At 41.4% G+C, this 12,866-nt stretch overlaps 1 protein-coding gene across 2 annotated transcripts in view; it reads left to right on the forward strand.

Moving 5' to 3' along the window:
* Positions 1 to 258: 258 nt before the first annotated feature.
* QRSL1 (glutaminyl-tRNA synthase (glutamine-hydrolyzing)-like 1) overlaps positions 259 to 12,866 on the forward strand; it is a 30,771-nt gene continuing 18,163 nt past the window's right edge. Inside the window, exons 1-5 of one of the 2 annotated variants that reach the window (XM_018553527.1) lie at positions 259 to 355; positions 2,653 to 2,808; positions 7,237 to 7,335; positions 7,613 to 7,709; positions 9,996 to 10,172. In XM_018553527.1, the coding sequence (XP_018409029.1) occupies positions 328 to 355; positions 2,653 to 2,808; positions 7,237 to 7,335; positions 7,613 to 7,709; positions 9,996 to 10,172 (557 nt within the window). In that variant the 5' untranslated portion in view covers positions 259 to 327. Of the gene's footprint in view, positions 356 to 2,648; positions 2,809 to 7,236; positions 7,336 to 7,612; positions 7,710 to 9,995; positions 10,173 to 12,866 lie in introns of both variants that reach the window. The other variant, XM_018553526.1, reaches the window with a different exon arrangement.

Consider the following 12,866-nt stretch of genomic DNA (forward strand, 5'->3'; position numbering starts at 1 on the left):
GAAGCCTTTGTAACGTTTCTAACATACAAAATGAGTTGCAAGAAAAGAGCTGCCACATGACAAGATTCGAGCCTATGCACTGTAATAATAGTTTCCCGCTGCGTCCTTAATGTAACATTTGTCCGTATTTCTCTTCCTCTTCTCTCCTCTGTGCCCTCTAGTCACTTCCGCGTTCCGAGCCTCGTTGTCGTACTGTCCAATCATGTTGTGACTTGGAAGAATATTATCCAATCGGCTCTCTTGGTATTGCTAGGTAGCTGTTTGCCAACCAAAACATGTCGGCTCCTGTTCTGATCACGACTATGTGGTTGTCTATTTAGTATAATAATGCTTGGGATGAGTTTACGTGAGGTGAGTGACTAGCAAAGAGACGCTTTGTATTGCTTTGAAATCGGAATGAGTGAATGAAGCGTAGTGCAGTGAATTCGTGACTGTAAATAGCTAATACATGGGGGAAAGTGCCCAAGCTTGCATGACTTATTGACGTAAGACTATAGCTCAAGACAGCTCAAAAATACAGTGAAGGGAAGTCATCAAAATCTGGAGCAGCTTGTGCATGGCAACCAGTCAGCATCCAGCATTTCATTTTCAAACTTAATTGAACAAAGTGAAGAGAGAAGCTGATTGGTTACCCTGGGCGTGATAATTTGGTAAATTCCCCCCAGTATGTTTGACCTGGCAATAGGGAAATGCTTTTACAGCTTCTATTATTAAAGCATATCTACAGCCAAACTTTGATATAGTAGTGAATGGTTAAAACCACTGTCATTTCTTTTTGCACCATCTGTGCCCCTTTGAGAAGAGATCCCTTCTGTTCCTGTTCTGTAGACTCTACAATAGGGATATGCATGGGTTTAGTGCGAACCAAGCTTATTCAAGCTCGTGCAAAACTGTCACTGACAACCCCCCTCCCACCCAAAATAGCTGTAGCTGGGCCATTCCCTGCCTCTGTTACGTGTGGCGGTGAATGCCCTGGCCGTAGCTGATTGGGGTGGGAGGGGGATATGTCACTGGCATTTTTTGCTCAGGCCCACGCATATCCCTTCTTTAGAATAAAAGAGATTACATTTCTCTAAGCCCTCATTCACACTAGAAAAGGCCGGGAAGGACAGGTGCTGCATGTGATTAGTACGCCGCCCCCGTCCTTCTCTATGGGAGTTTGTGGCCATACGCTGCCCTGCACATCCGTGCGGGTGTCCGTACTCGTACACTGACCGGATAGATCCTGTCTGCCTCCGAGCCAGGAAACACACACTCGTGCGGAACTGCACTTGGGGTGAGCGTAGGGCGGCTTACAACCGCGTACTCCCATAGAGAAGAAAAGGGGGCTGCGTACTAATCACACACAGCACCTGTGCTTCCCGGGAGCTGCCCGATACAGCCATGCACTGATCTGTACGTGCCGGCCTTTTCTACTGTGAATGAGGGCTAAGGGTCCATTCATACCAGATGCGTTGGGAATGGGTTTTTCAGTGCACTCCCAACGCACAGCAATAAAAAATAAATGAAAATCAATGAGACCAGTTCACACCAGCACAATGTGTTGCGTTTATCCACGCTGAAAAAAGTTTTTTAGCACATGCAGCGCAACACAACATGCAAAAAATAAAAAAGTTCCTATAGATTGTAAGCTCTTACAAGCAGGGCCCTCCTACCTCCTGTACTCAACTTGTATTGTTAATTGTATTCTCTCCCTCAATTTTCTAAAGCTCTGCGCAAACTGTTGGCGCTATATAAACCCTGTAAAATAATAATATAGAAACATAAAAATAAAAGCTAAAGGAAAACGCATCGCAGCATAGCGCAAACGGGCTCAGCACGTGTTAAAACATGTACATGTGGCGAACTTTGCACATCCCGATGTGCCACGCTGCATTATTGCATGCACTATGATGGAAATAAACCCTGAAGGAGGAGAAGTTCTCTTTTAGAGAGTCATCACTGGAACAAGCGTTCCTCATGGAGGATTTCCCCTCTATTCCTGTTCTGGTGACAACTCATCCCATCACTTTCAGTCCCAGTGACAGTGATTACTATCACAGATGGAGAGACTGAATGGGGACAACAAGCTGGCCATTCACTGTATGAATGAGACGGGCTGAAAGAGAACATCACTTGGTTCCCCCATCCATGCTAATAGTGTGGATGAAGGAATGTTCTATGACCGCTAGATACTAATACCTGAACAGCAACTGCAGCTGTAGTCACTGTTCATTCCACAATTTTCCACTGCTGTGCTTTTGACAGAAGTTAGTTGGCTCGACAAAAGTTGATTTTTCAGGTGGTACTGGTGGGGGCGCCCACAGATCAAATTTCAGTCAATACAGCAGGAAGCGGTCAGATTTGATATGTGTATGGCCAGCTATGGACCGCAATAAAAAACTGTGGATTGAATCTTCTTCTTGCAACATACTTCAGGTAAAGTCAGATGCCTGGTCCCCATCTTCACTCCGTGGTTTCATCCACCAGCTGCTATGTCACTACAGCACACCGTGGTGATGTAGGGGCCAGTGGGTTAAAGCACACAGTGCAGCAGCTCTTCAAAGGAGGGAAGGTGCTGATTTTGTTTATGCTCTTGCTTTCATTACTTGTATGTGCTCTTTGTGTTTTTGCAGTTGATTTAGGTTCTTATTTTTATTCGTTCACAGGCAGCTGTTGCCTTGAGGAGCGGGCAACTAAGCCCTATAGAATTGTGCCAGAAGTGCCTATCATTCATTAAGGAAACCAGATTTCTCAATGCTTACATAAATGTAACTGAAGATGTTGCTCTTAAGCAAGCCGCCGAGGCAGAACAGCGCTTCAGACAAGGTACTGTATAGTTCTGTAGAGGCTGCACAGTCAGTGGCGATTAATGGCTTGAGATAAAAGGATGCAATTAACGGGATGGCTCACCTTTTACCCTTTTCATTATTGAGGTATGGGAAAATGTTTGTTTACTGACTGTAAAGTTTTTCATTAATAAACATTTCTTAACGTAGATGGAAAGGCATCACATACTGACAGTGCTAAACAGTCCCTCTATCATAGTTTTAAGGTTCTCTATTTTCTAATGCATTAAAATCCAGTGCCTTTTTTTTTTTCCATTTGTTTTCTTGTGGTCACTTGACCACTAATTTTCCATCCTGGATCTTTTCCTGCTGAGAGTTGGTTAGAGCAGCACCAGAGCTTAGGGTACAAAGCCAGTGAATGTACAGTAGATGAAGCATTCAAGGGAATACAAAACTTTTGCATTCATAGTGAGGATATGCAGCTTCCGGGTACCAACAATGCTAGGAGAATAGAGAATAAGCCACCTCAATAGCTGCTGTGTAGAGCTGTCAGCCCCAAACAGGAACTAAGGCCATGAGCAGGAAAACAGCAGAATCATCAGTAGACTTGTAAGTTTCGTTTCGTACCCAAATTTCATCCAAATTTCTGAATTAAAATTCAGTTTCAAATTTCAGTTGCATTTCGAATTTCGTCCAAATTTCCAATTCAAGTGACCAGAACAGACTAAGAGGACTAGTACAGACTAAGATATGACCAGTACAGAACTAAAATTACCAACCCCCAAGTTAATGAATGAAGTTCATTTTTAACTAAATTTACTTTACTAAATTTGTATTGATCCGAACTGAAAAACACAAACATTTGGATTAATCTGAACCAAAAACAATTTTTTGAGCCTTTACATGTCTGATCATCAGGTATTTTACTGATATTAAAATGCTAATTGAAAGAAGCATACTGTTATTGTACACATACTGTATTTTTGAAAGTTTTGAAAAATAGTTGATTTTTTTTTTTTTATATATTTTCTGCCCTAGTGAAAAAAAAAACAAATATAAAACTTCATTTTAAAGCATGTACAGTTAAAAATAAAATACAATTGACAAAACCATTTTAGTTCGCCTTTGAAGTGTATGTAAACGAATCTCTAAAATCTCATAAAAGTTTTAACCCCTTCCTTTTTTGCACCCATGTTATATTCCACATTTTAGGCCTGAAAATTACTTCAAACCCCCAAACATTATATATTTTCTGAAAGCCAAGACCCTATAGAATTAAATGGTGGCAGTTGCACATTTCTATGTTGCACGATATTAGCGCAACTCCTTATCAAACCCCAAAATTTAGTGAAAAATGTACTTAAATGCCCCAAAACACAATAAAATACCCATTTTTTTAAATAAAATATAATACCCGGTAAATAGATACCCAACATGCCCAGGTTAAAAATAGTTTGGCGTCCGTGAAACGGCGACAAACTTCAGTACCCCAAAAAGTCCATAGATGACGCTTTAAAAGCCCCCACAGATAATGAATTTAGAGATACCCATAAATACTGTCCCTAGAATTATTGCTCTCACTCCGGCGTGCGCGATGATACCCAACATGTGTAGCGCGCTCGCCGTTTTCCGACTTTACAAAACATTTTTTTATTATTTTTAGATTTACTTTATTTCATTTTAATTTTAAAAACTGTTTTTTTTTTATTACTTTACTTTGATTGCTGTCACATAGGGGGGCTTACAAGCCCCCCTATGTGATAGCAGATAGTGGTGACAGGTACTCTTTAAGGTGATGCTGGGGGTCCAAAAGACCCCTAGTGTCACCTTTACACTCCAAATAAGCTATTGAAGTGCAGATCGCACTTCAATAGCCTATAGCTGAGCTTCAGGAGCCCAGCACTGACAGTTATTGGACCGGAAGTGATGCAATCTGCATCGCTCCCGGTCCCATAGAACGGGAAGGGGATCGACGAACTGAGATTCGTCCAACTCCTCCCCAGCTTCCCACCGACACCAGAGAAGCCGGTCCCGGGCCCGTTGGAGGGGCAACGGAGCCCGGGAAGCACGGCAGGGTGTCGCCAGAATTGCTTCTATTGTAAAGCCGACAGTCGGCTTTCCAAGTTTAAACAGTGTCACAGCGGCAAATGCCGCAGGGAGTCTGTTTAAACAGCCCCGATGCTAGCAACGTACACTGTACGTCGTTAGTCGTGAAGGGGTTAACATGTTAGTGTAATTTTAAGAGTCTTTTTCAATATTCATCTTAAATTAATAATGCCCGGTAATCCTGCCTAAAAACGTCCTTGTTCAGGCTTCCTGTTATACAATGACACCCTGCCCCAGTCTTCCGATTGTGCTCCTGCGTTGTCACTCTGTCATGTAGACTACAATTGACCATTTCAACATACATTATGCTGGCATGGTCCATTGTTGTCACCATCAGGAAATCCGCCCTGTGAAATGCCAGGTAGCTGACACTAGACTGTGTATATTGAAAGTTGCTGCAGGAGATCAGAAGCGCTGATGATGCAACAAAGGATTAAAAAGGTGAAAACTAGTTTTTTATTAACGAAAAAGGGGAACTGTTTATGACACCGTGCTTTAGCAAGCTAATGTCATTCTATTGGATTTATATTTACTTTAGGCTCTAATTGTTTCTACTTATTCAAACAAATCTTCATTTTAGTTATATCGAAATCTGTTAAACTTTTCTCTACATAGAGCAAATATTTTTCTCTTGTTCGCTATGTACACTTGTTACTCTTTTTATCACTAGCAGTGACAAAGCAGTACCCAGACTGCTGCAGCGCTTGTAGCTGCCCAACTGTTTGCAGCATGACATAGCTTTGGCCTCAGAATACCATTGAAAGCTATGGGATTTCAAGACCAGAGTAACATTTCCCTGAAGAATGGAGGGCAGCTTTTTCACAGCCACAAACCAGCTGATTGTTAGAAATCCGAGAGAGGCGATCCCCACTGTTCAGGTTCACTCTGCCGTTAACCTGCTCAGTTACTTTATAGAAAAGGAAGGTCATAAGGGCAGCAAGTCAATTGAAACTTGATTAAAAATATGTACACACTATCAGGCTTAATAAGTAAATCAGGGCTTAGTGGATGGGTTATAGCCAAAGTGAAGCAATGCAGAGCATTCTCTTAAAGCCGAACTCCATCCAACACCTAAAAACATACTTGAAATGCATATATGAGATCTACTGTACCTACCCAGGGATTTGAAATTCCGTACAACTTGAGATTTACACATCTTTGCCACATTACATAGCCAGGCAGATGACACACATTTTCTGGTTAAGCAATTCAGGTTTCTATGTTATATCTACACGCACGTCTGCTCATTGGATAAGAAGTCATTATTATGACTATGTCTGTCCAGTGGGCATGGAGGATGTTCCTGGATGGGTGTTGTGGCATAGGTGTGTACATAACAAGAGTGACATATTGAATAAATGTCAAATCCTCTGGCAGGTAAAAAGTGATTCTGTTGCAAAAATAAATCCCAGAATTAAAGCTTTCCCTGCAAAAAAAACTACTTCTGCCCCTGCCCTTGTCACCCCAAGGGCTTAATATTATTTATTTACATTTTTTTTTCATGAATGGAGAACTTTTAGGTGAGTGATTTTCATTCATCCTCATAGTTAGCGCCGACCTGTGACAAAGAAGCTGCCACTGGTCGGCTCTATTGATCGGGAAGTGGGCAGAAACATGCAGCCGATTCGCTCACCTAATCGATCGTCTCCCTGCAGTGAGCAGTGACTGTCAGTCACTGCTCCCTGCGAGATTCCCCCCTCTCCAATCCTCCAGCGCTGAGTGGAGGAACGGATGGGGGAGGGGGCGGGCACAGCAGGCTCTGCCTCTAGCTAGACAGAGCCAGCTGTCACTCACGCAGCTGGGCGGATCCAGAGAGTATTGTTGGGATCCGTCCCGGCTGCGGCACTCTCAGTATATCGCGGGCAATAGCCCGCGATATACTGAGCTTTGGGTCACGGGAAGAGGTTAGTATATGTCCTCCCGTGATCCTAAAGAGAAATATGGGGAAAAACACTTACCCCATAGTTCTCTTTTAAACCATGTAACTGCAACAGCACCAATCCACACTGGGCAGCCATGCTTAAACAGAGAAATTGTTATGCAGTGACGTCTGCAGGATGTTTCAGAGGTTTGTTGCTTGCTCCACTCTCACATCGCACAGTGTGGTGTGGAACAAGTGAAAAAACTTCATGTCTTATGTGAATAATACAGCAATCACCTGTTTAAACAGATCTTGCCTCCAGTGTGTTGTAACTAGTAGTGGCAGAATGTCACAAAGCATTTGCATTTTCTTTAGTTCTGCATCTGTAATAAAAAAATACATATAATAAGCCATGTCTTGCTTACAAAAACACGTCATGTTTTATGAGGTTGTGTTCTTTTTTTTTTTTTGACTGGAAATGCCATGTTTTTGTCATTGCAGGCAAACCCCTCGGGGAATTAGATGGGATCCCAGTTGCAATTAAAGACAACTTTAGCACTGCCAATATAGAGACAACATGTGCATCAAAAATGCTAAAAGGTAAATTATTGCCCTATCTGTGGATTTCACACATGTCACACATGACCTTGATGTCAGGGATGGACAAAATAATATGAAATTCAAGAGCCAGTCTGTCCAATCCAGGAGCCAGCTCCATTGACAACAACTACAGAAAACCTCAAAAGTTGGGCACCAGCTGGCATTTTTAAGGAATATTAGCTGCCTGGCTCCTGGGATTTGCACAGCCCTGGTGTAAGATGTTTTTTTTACTGTAGCTGTCAATGTTCTTTTCATAATTAACTTCTTTTTTTTTAAGGATACATTCCTCCCTTTAACGCTACCGTTGTGCAGAAACTACTTGACCAAGGAGCGGTTCTCATGGGAAAAACTAACCTTGATGAATTTGGTATGGGGTATGTAGCATGATCCTTGTTAAACTGAACTTTGAGCCCATCTTTCTTAGTGCTTATGGCGGGGACTCTTCCTATTCCTAATAGGTGGAAAAGGAATAGTTTGACATATTAAAGTACATTTTTGTTAATGGGGAATGCATTTTGTTATATTTAACCTCTGAGTTTAATGTAATTTTAACCATAGAACAAGTTGATGTGGGTGACATTTCATAATCTACTTGCCAATGTACCACTCACAGTGTTTTAAATGTGATGGTGTTATGTGTGTAGGAAACAGTAGTGGGTAGTGTGGTAATTCATGAAAGAATAATTTAGTGCAGTACACTGTGATCACAGACCACTTTTCCTGTGCGGAGATCAGGGGATTTTAATGACTGGCTGCACAGATCAAATCTCCATGCTTCTCAGAACTCTAGAACAGCAAGCTGAACTGGCTTATCTTGTTCCATGGGAAAGAAGACCTGTTAATTCTTCATGAGGAAAAATACTGGCTGTCCTAGCAGAGGAAACACCTTCCCTGGGATTCACAATAAACATCTAATTTTATGACTAATATAAACCAGTGGTAGGTAGCTTTATGTTATAATTCTCTTGTGAGAGAGATTCTATTTAAAGGCTGTACCTACTAAACTTTATCTGTTAACACGTGAAAGCAGACATTTTATTCTAATTCTATAAAGCTGAGCAAAATGCAGTAACAAAGTGCTGAGTGCAACAACCTATTCAATTCCACTCTACTATTGTAATCAGAGGAAGATGAATATTTATTGGTTGGCACATTGAAGTTGGCTTTATTTAATATGCCTGGAAAGTGTTTTAGTAGTTCTTATATGGTTAGTGCAATATTTCTTTCATATGTTTTTGCATCATATGTGATACTGATTATTGGTTCCCCCCCAAGACCATTGCACCCAAGAACAAAAAAAAATGTATGACATTAAAGTCCATTTTTTTTCCTCCCCCAATGTAAATGTCAGCACTTGCCTTAAATGACGTCTCTTAATCCAATCTTCCTCTTCTTTCCTGATGTTTTCATCTGTCCCTCCAGCGCTGCGGCTGGTGTCCAAACCAGCGCTGACTCCTCTGTCCTTGCTGGCACTTCCAATCCCACAGTGCCCGCATGCGGGTGCACGCGTCCATAGACTTACCTTGCATCTCTCCTCGTCTCCCGGCCGAAAATCCGAACTGCGCATGCGCCCGCCCCAAGATGCTTTGCGGCCGCCCGAGCATTTTCGGATTCTTCTTTTTTTTTTTTCTTTAAACGTTTTGCATATATCTATTGCTCGCTAGCAGTAGATATATGCAAATAAAACGGAGGGTTTAGAAACCCTTTAAGTAATTATTAACAATGTAATTATAGATGTTAACAATCTGAAACCTTTAGAGAAATACATATATTTAATATTATGCAATGTTGTGTAGCCTATTGTTCTGTAAAATCTGCAATTGGGGCAAGAGGAAGAATGTTGGGTAGTTTGGGTTCTGATTAGAGCATAACCTTCCAGAGCCCTGCCCCCATATGACCTAGATACTACTGTTGTATTCTCCCCCTCCCCCAATACCTCCATTTAGCTGTAATTTAGCCTCACTATTTTGCTGCATAGCAAGGAGTCATAGAGTAATTACTTATGCTGTATTTGGTAGGACAGACTTTGGGCATTTTTTCCCTTTTCTTTCCTGCTTTGGGTTTGTTAGCAATAATTTGTGCCCAAAAGAGGAGAAGAATCCATGCAACTACACTGTTACAGTTCTGCTTAGTGCAACTAAATATGATCCAGGTACAGTTAATAGTACCCATATATTTGAGATGGTTGTTGCACAATCTGGCCCCTAAAAGATAAATCGAGAAAGAATCGGGCCCTCTCTGACTTCTACACACACTTTTCTCAATGTCTTGGGGGAATAATTGTCTATCGGATAATAATTTTGACCAAATGAACACTTTTGTTCATCCTTGGAAGGCTGGCTTTATGGGTATCTGCTCCATATATAAACACATTCAGTTCATACAACTATGCAAGTTTATTCTACGATGGTTCATCAGAATGATCGTATGTTGTTTGTGATGTGAGAGTGGTAAGGTATAGAAATTAATATCAGTTTATTTCACTGTTTGCGTGCCACACTGAGGATCTCTAAAGTCTGAAAGATGTAAACTGCAGATATATAGGAGTTTCTCCGTGGTATTCTACAGGGTTATGCTTAAGGCAATTAATATGGAAACTGTGTCTTTTTTTTTTTCCTTCTAAATCTAGATCTAAAGGTTATTGTATTTTATCAACCTAGGTCTGGAAGTACTGATAGCATATTTGGCCCAGTAAAAAATCCATGGAGCTATTCAAAACAGTACAGAGAAAAAAGATCCGGCTCTGGTGCCCTTGTTGATGAAGATACTGATTGGGTAATTACAGGAGGAAGCTCAGGGGGAAGCGCTGCTGCCGTGTCTTCTGGAACATGTTGTGTGTGAGTAGGACGGCTACTGTTATGAGTAAATATGATTTATATAGATATATGTGGGCTGTAATATTTCCTCTTTCTGTTTTTAAATAGAAATTGTATCATCTTAAACTACTCCTGCTTCTCAACAGTAAACTTGTCCAAATCAAATATTCTCTCTCTTGCTTGGTAAGCTCTAACCCTCTTCTGAGAGCGTGAAGGCATCAGGAAGTTTTTCTTTAATCTGCTAACCAATGCGTACATTTGTAACTTTACAAAGGGGTTACCAGTGAAGAAAATTTTAACTATCTTTTTATGCTGGTCAAAGGCAAGCCAGTGTAGGTAATCCCTTTTGAAGTCATCGCTCATATTACTTGTCTATTCTAAACGCTCGTGTTTAGTAGAATGTGACTGGATGTCAATTTTGTGGGTTGCCTATAGGTATTATAGGATGGTTGGGAGTGCAGACACTTTCAAGCCATCTTTATGGCTTCTTTTAAGCACAGCAGAGCACTCTGTAAACTTGTAGGCTCAGTACTGTCGAGTTGAGACTGAGAGAGGATTTGTAACCTGTCATCTCTTGTCTGAACTCAAGGCAGCTATAAAAGAAACAAATGATTGTAGCTCTGTATCAATTCATCTTTTTTTTTTTTAATTCAAGCAGTTTAAATACCTGAATTTGACCTGGTATCAGAAGCTGCAAAACAAGCCAATCAGTTAATGTGCTAAAAAAAAGATCATGTTGATAAGAGTAGTGAGCAGAGTGACAAAAAAAAGTAGTGTGTGTGCTGCTTCTCTTTCACTATCCAGTCACAGTCTAAGGGTGGGGAGGAAACCTTTAAGTATTCTTAACTGCAGTATTGAAGTAAATCAGAACTAAGGTCTGCCTGATGGAGCTGTGCTGGATGGCATCACTGTGTAAATCTCAGAAGTGGGTGGACAGAAATACAAATCCTTTGGTCCAGAGCTGTGTTGCATACTGAGGCATCCATTAATGAATGGTGCCCACTGATTCTCAGCGGTTACCGGCATTCCCCAGCCCCAAATAGCTGATCACGTACAGTATACGTGATCAGTCATTTGGGCACTCATGGCGGGGACGTACAGTGTATGTCTCCCGTCATGAAGGGGTTAATAATTGTATGTACAAAGGCAAGCAGGGTTGTTAATCAAAGCAACAAATCTAGTACTAAATTTAAAGCCTGTCCCTTTGTGGCAAAATTGACAACTAGAATCTACCTGCCATGGGTAAATGCTACCTCTTTATTTAAATTAACTGCTAATTGTTTTGCTTTGCAGAATGATCTAGTTAGGTGATTTTTTTTGTTACTTGATATGAAAATGTATAATAAAGAAGGGTAATGGCACTTGCCCTTTTGATTAAAAGATCTTTATATATAAAAGATGGCTGTTATGGATAGCAATATAGAACATGTTGATTTTACCCTTCATAAGATTGCTGTAATCTTGGTCTATTCTCCTGTGTGCCACCATTGTATGTAACACCCCTGCTGAGTCTTCCTAGAGCATGCAGTCATTTCTAGGATTTCAGATACACCAGTAGTGTGTTTATTCTATATCTGACACACATTTTGCATTCTGGCCTATGTATGTAAATATAACAGCCCTGATGAGTGAAGCCTATGTTTTTAAGACATTTGTTTACGCTCATGGAAAAAATGTTTGCTTATTTTTTGCATAGATAGTTTTTAATGCTGAGTTGCGTAAGCAAACACAGATTTCCACAAGGAAATATCATGGAAAGATTAGGGTGTATCTTCAGTCTGTCTTAACTAAATCACAAAGTAGTGAACAATTTGTAAGCCAGCCCCCATATAACCCCTTCCTAACCCAGCATGCCTCCATTTTATGAGAAAGCAGTACAAATGGCCAAAAAAAACACTTAGAGGGGTGAGACTTGTGTCCCTCAATGGCATACAACAAAAGGATCTCATTTCTTTTATTGTCCATTGAGGGACCCTCAATTCTAATGCAGTTAGGATGTGTAAACGCAGTCCAACTGGATACCTTACAACCCAACTGGTGCATGAAAACACTCTGCCTAAGGATGAGTATCAATCCTTCCATCCTTCCACCCCTACAGCTACAGTGTACCCAAGAAATGACAGATAACACTCCACACCTGCCAACCAGACCCACGACACAATTCTTTGAATCGTTCACTTTGTCCTAAACCCATGCCACGTCCTCCACTGCAGAGTTATAGGCAGGCATCTCAGACTGGCTACTAGGAACATTTCACCTGAATGGGAGCCTGAACGACAATGTTACCAGAATACATTTCAGACGAAGGACCTGGTGATCAGGTCCCACAGAAACCTCCAGACTTACACTAACCCCCTTGGGGGTAAATGCCACAGCATCTTGGCACATTCTTTCTGTTGACAGTCTAGGGGAGTACAGGGACATCCAGCAATCAATACATTCTGCCAAGCAGGAACAGATGGGCATAGAGATGCTGAACCCTCACACATCGATGTTGAGGCCACCTGCAGAGGAGATCCAGATGGCAAAGTTTTGCCACCCATAAAAGCAGTGTGGTCACTAGGGGACACAGTTGGCATCATCCGTGGGAGAGATTCCAGACCTGTCTCACTCAGGAGGTCCTGTCTCACTCAGGCGATGTTTAAGGGAGGTCCGGTCAGCACATGGACTTACAGAAGTATCCCCCTTGCAAGGCGGGAACATTCTGCTCTGGAG

The sequence above is a fragment of the Nanorana parkeri genome, unplaced genomic scaffold (assembly GCF_000935625.1).
Source record: "Nanorana parkeri isolate BGI_ZX_2015 unplaced genomic scaffold, ASM93562v1 scaffold123, whole genome shotgun sequence".
Classification (NCBI taxonomy): Eukaryota; Metazoa; Chordata; class Amphibia; order Anura; family Dicroglossidae; genus Nanorana; species Nanorana parkeri.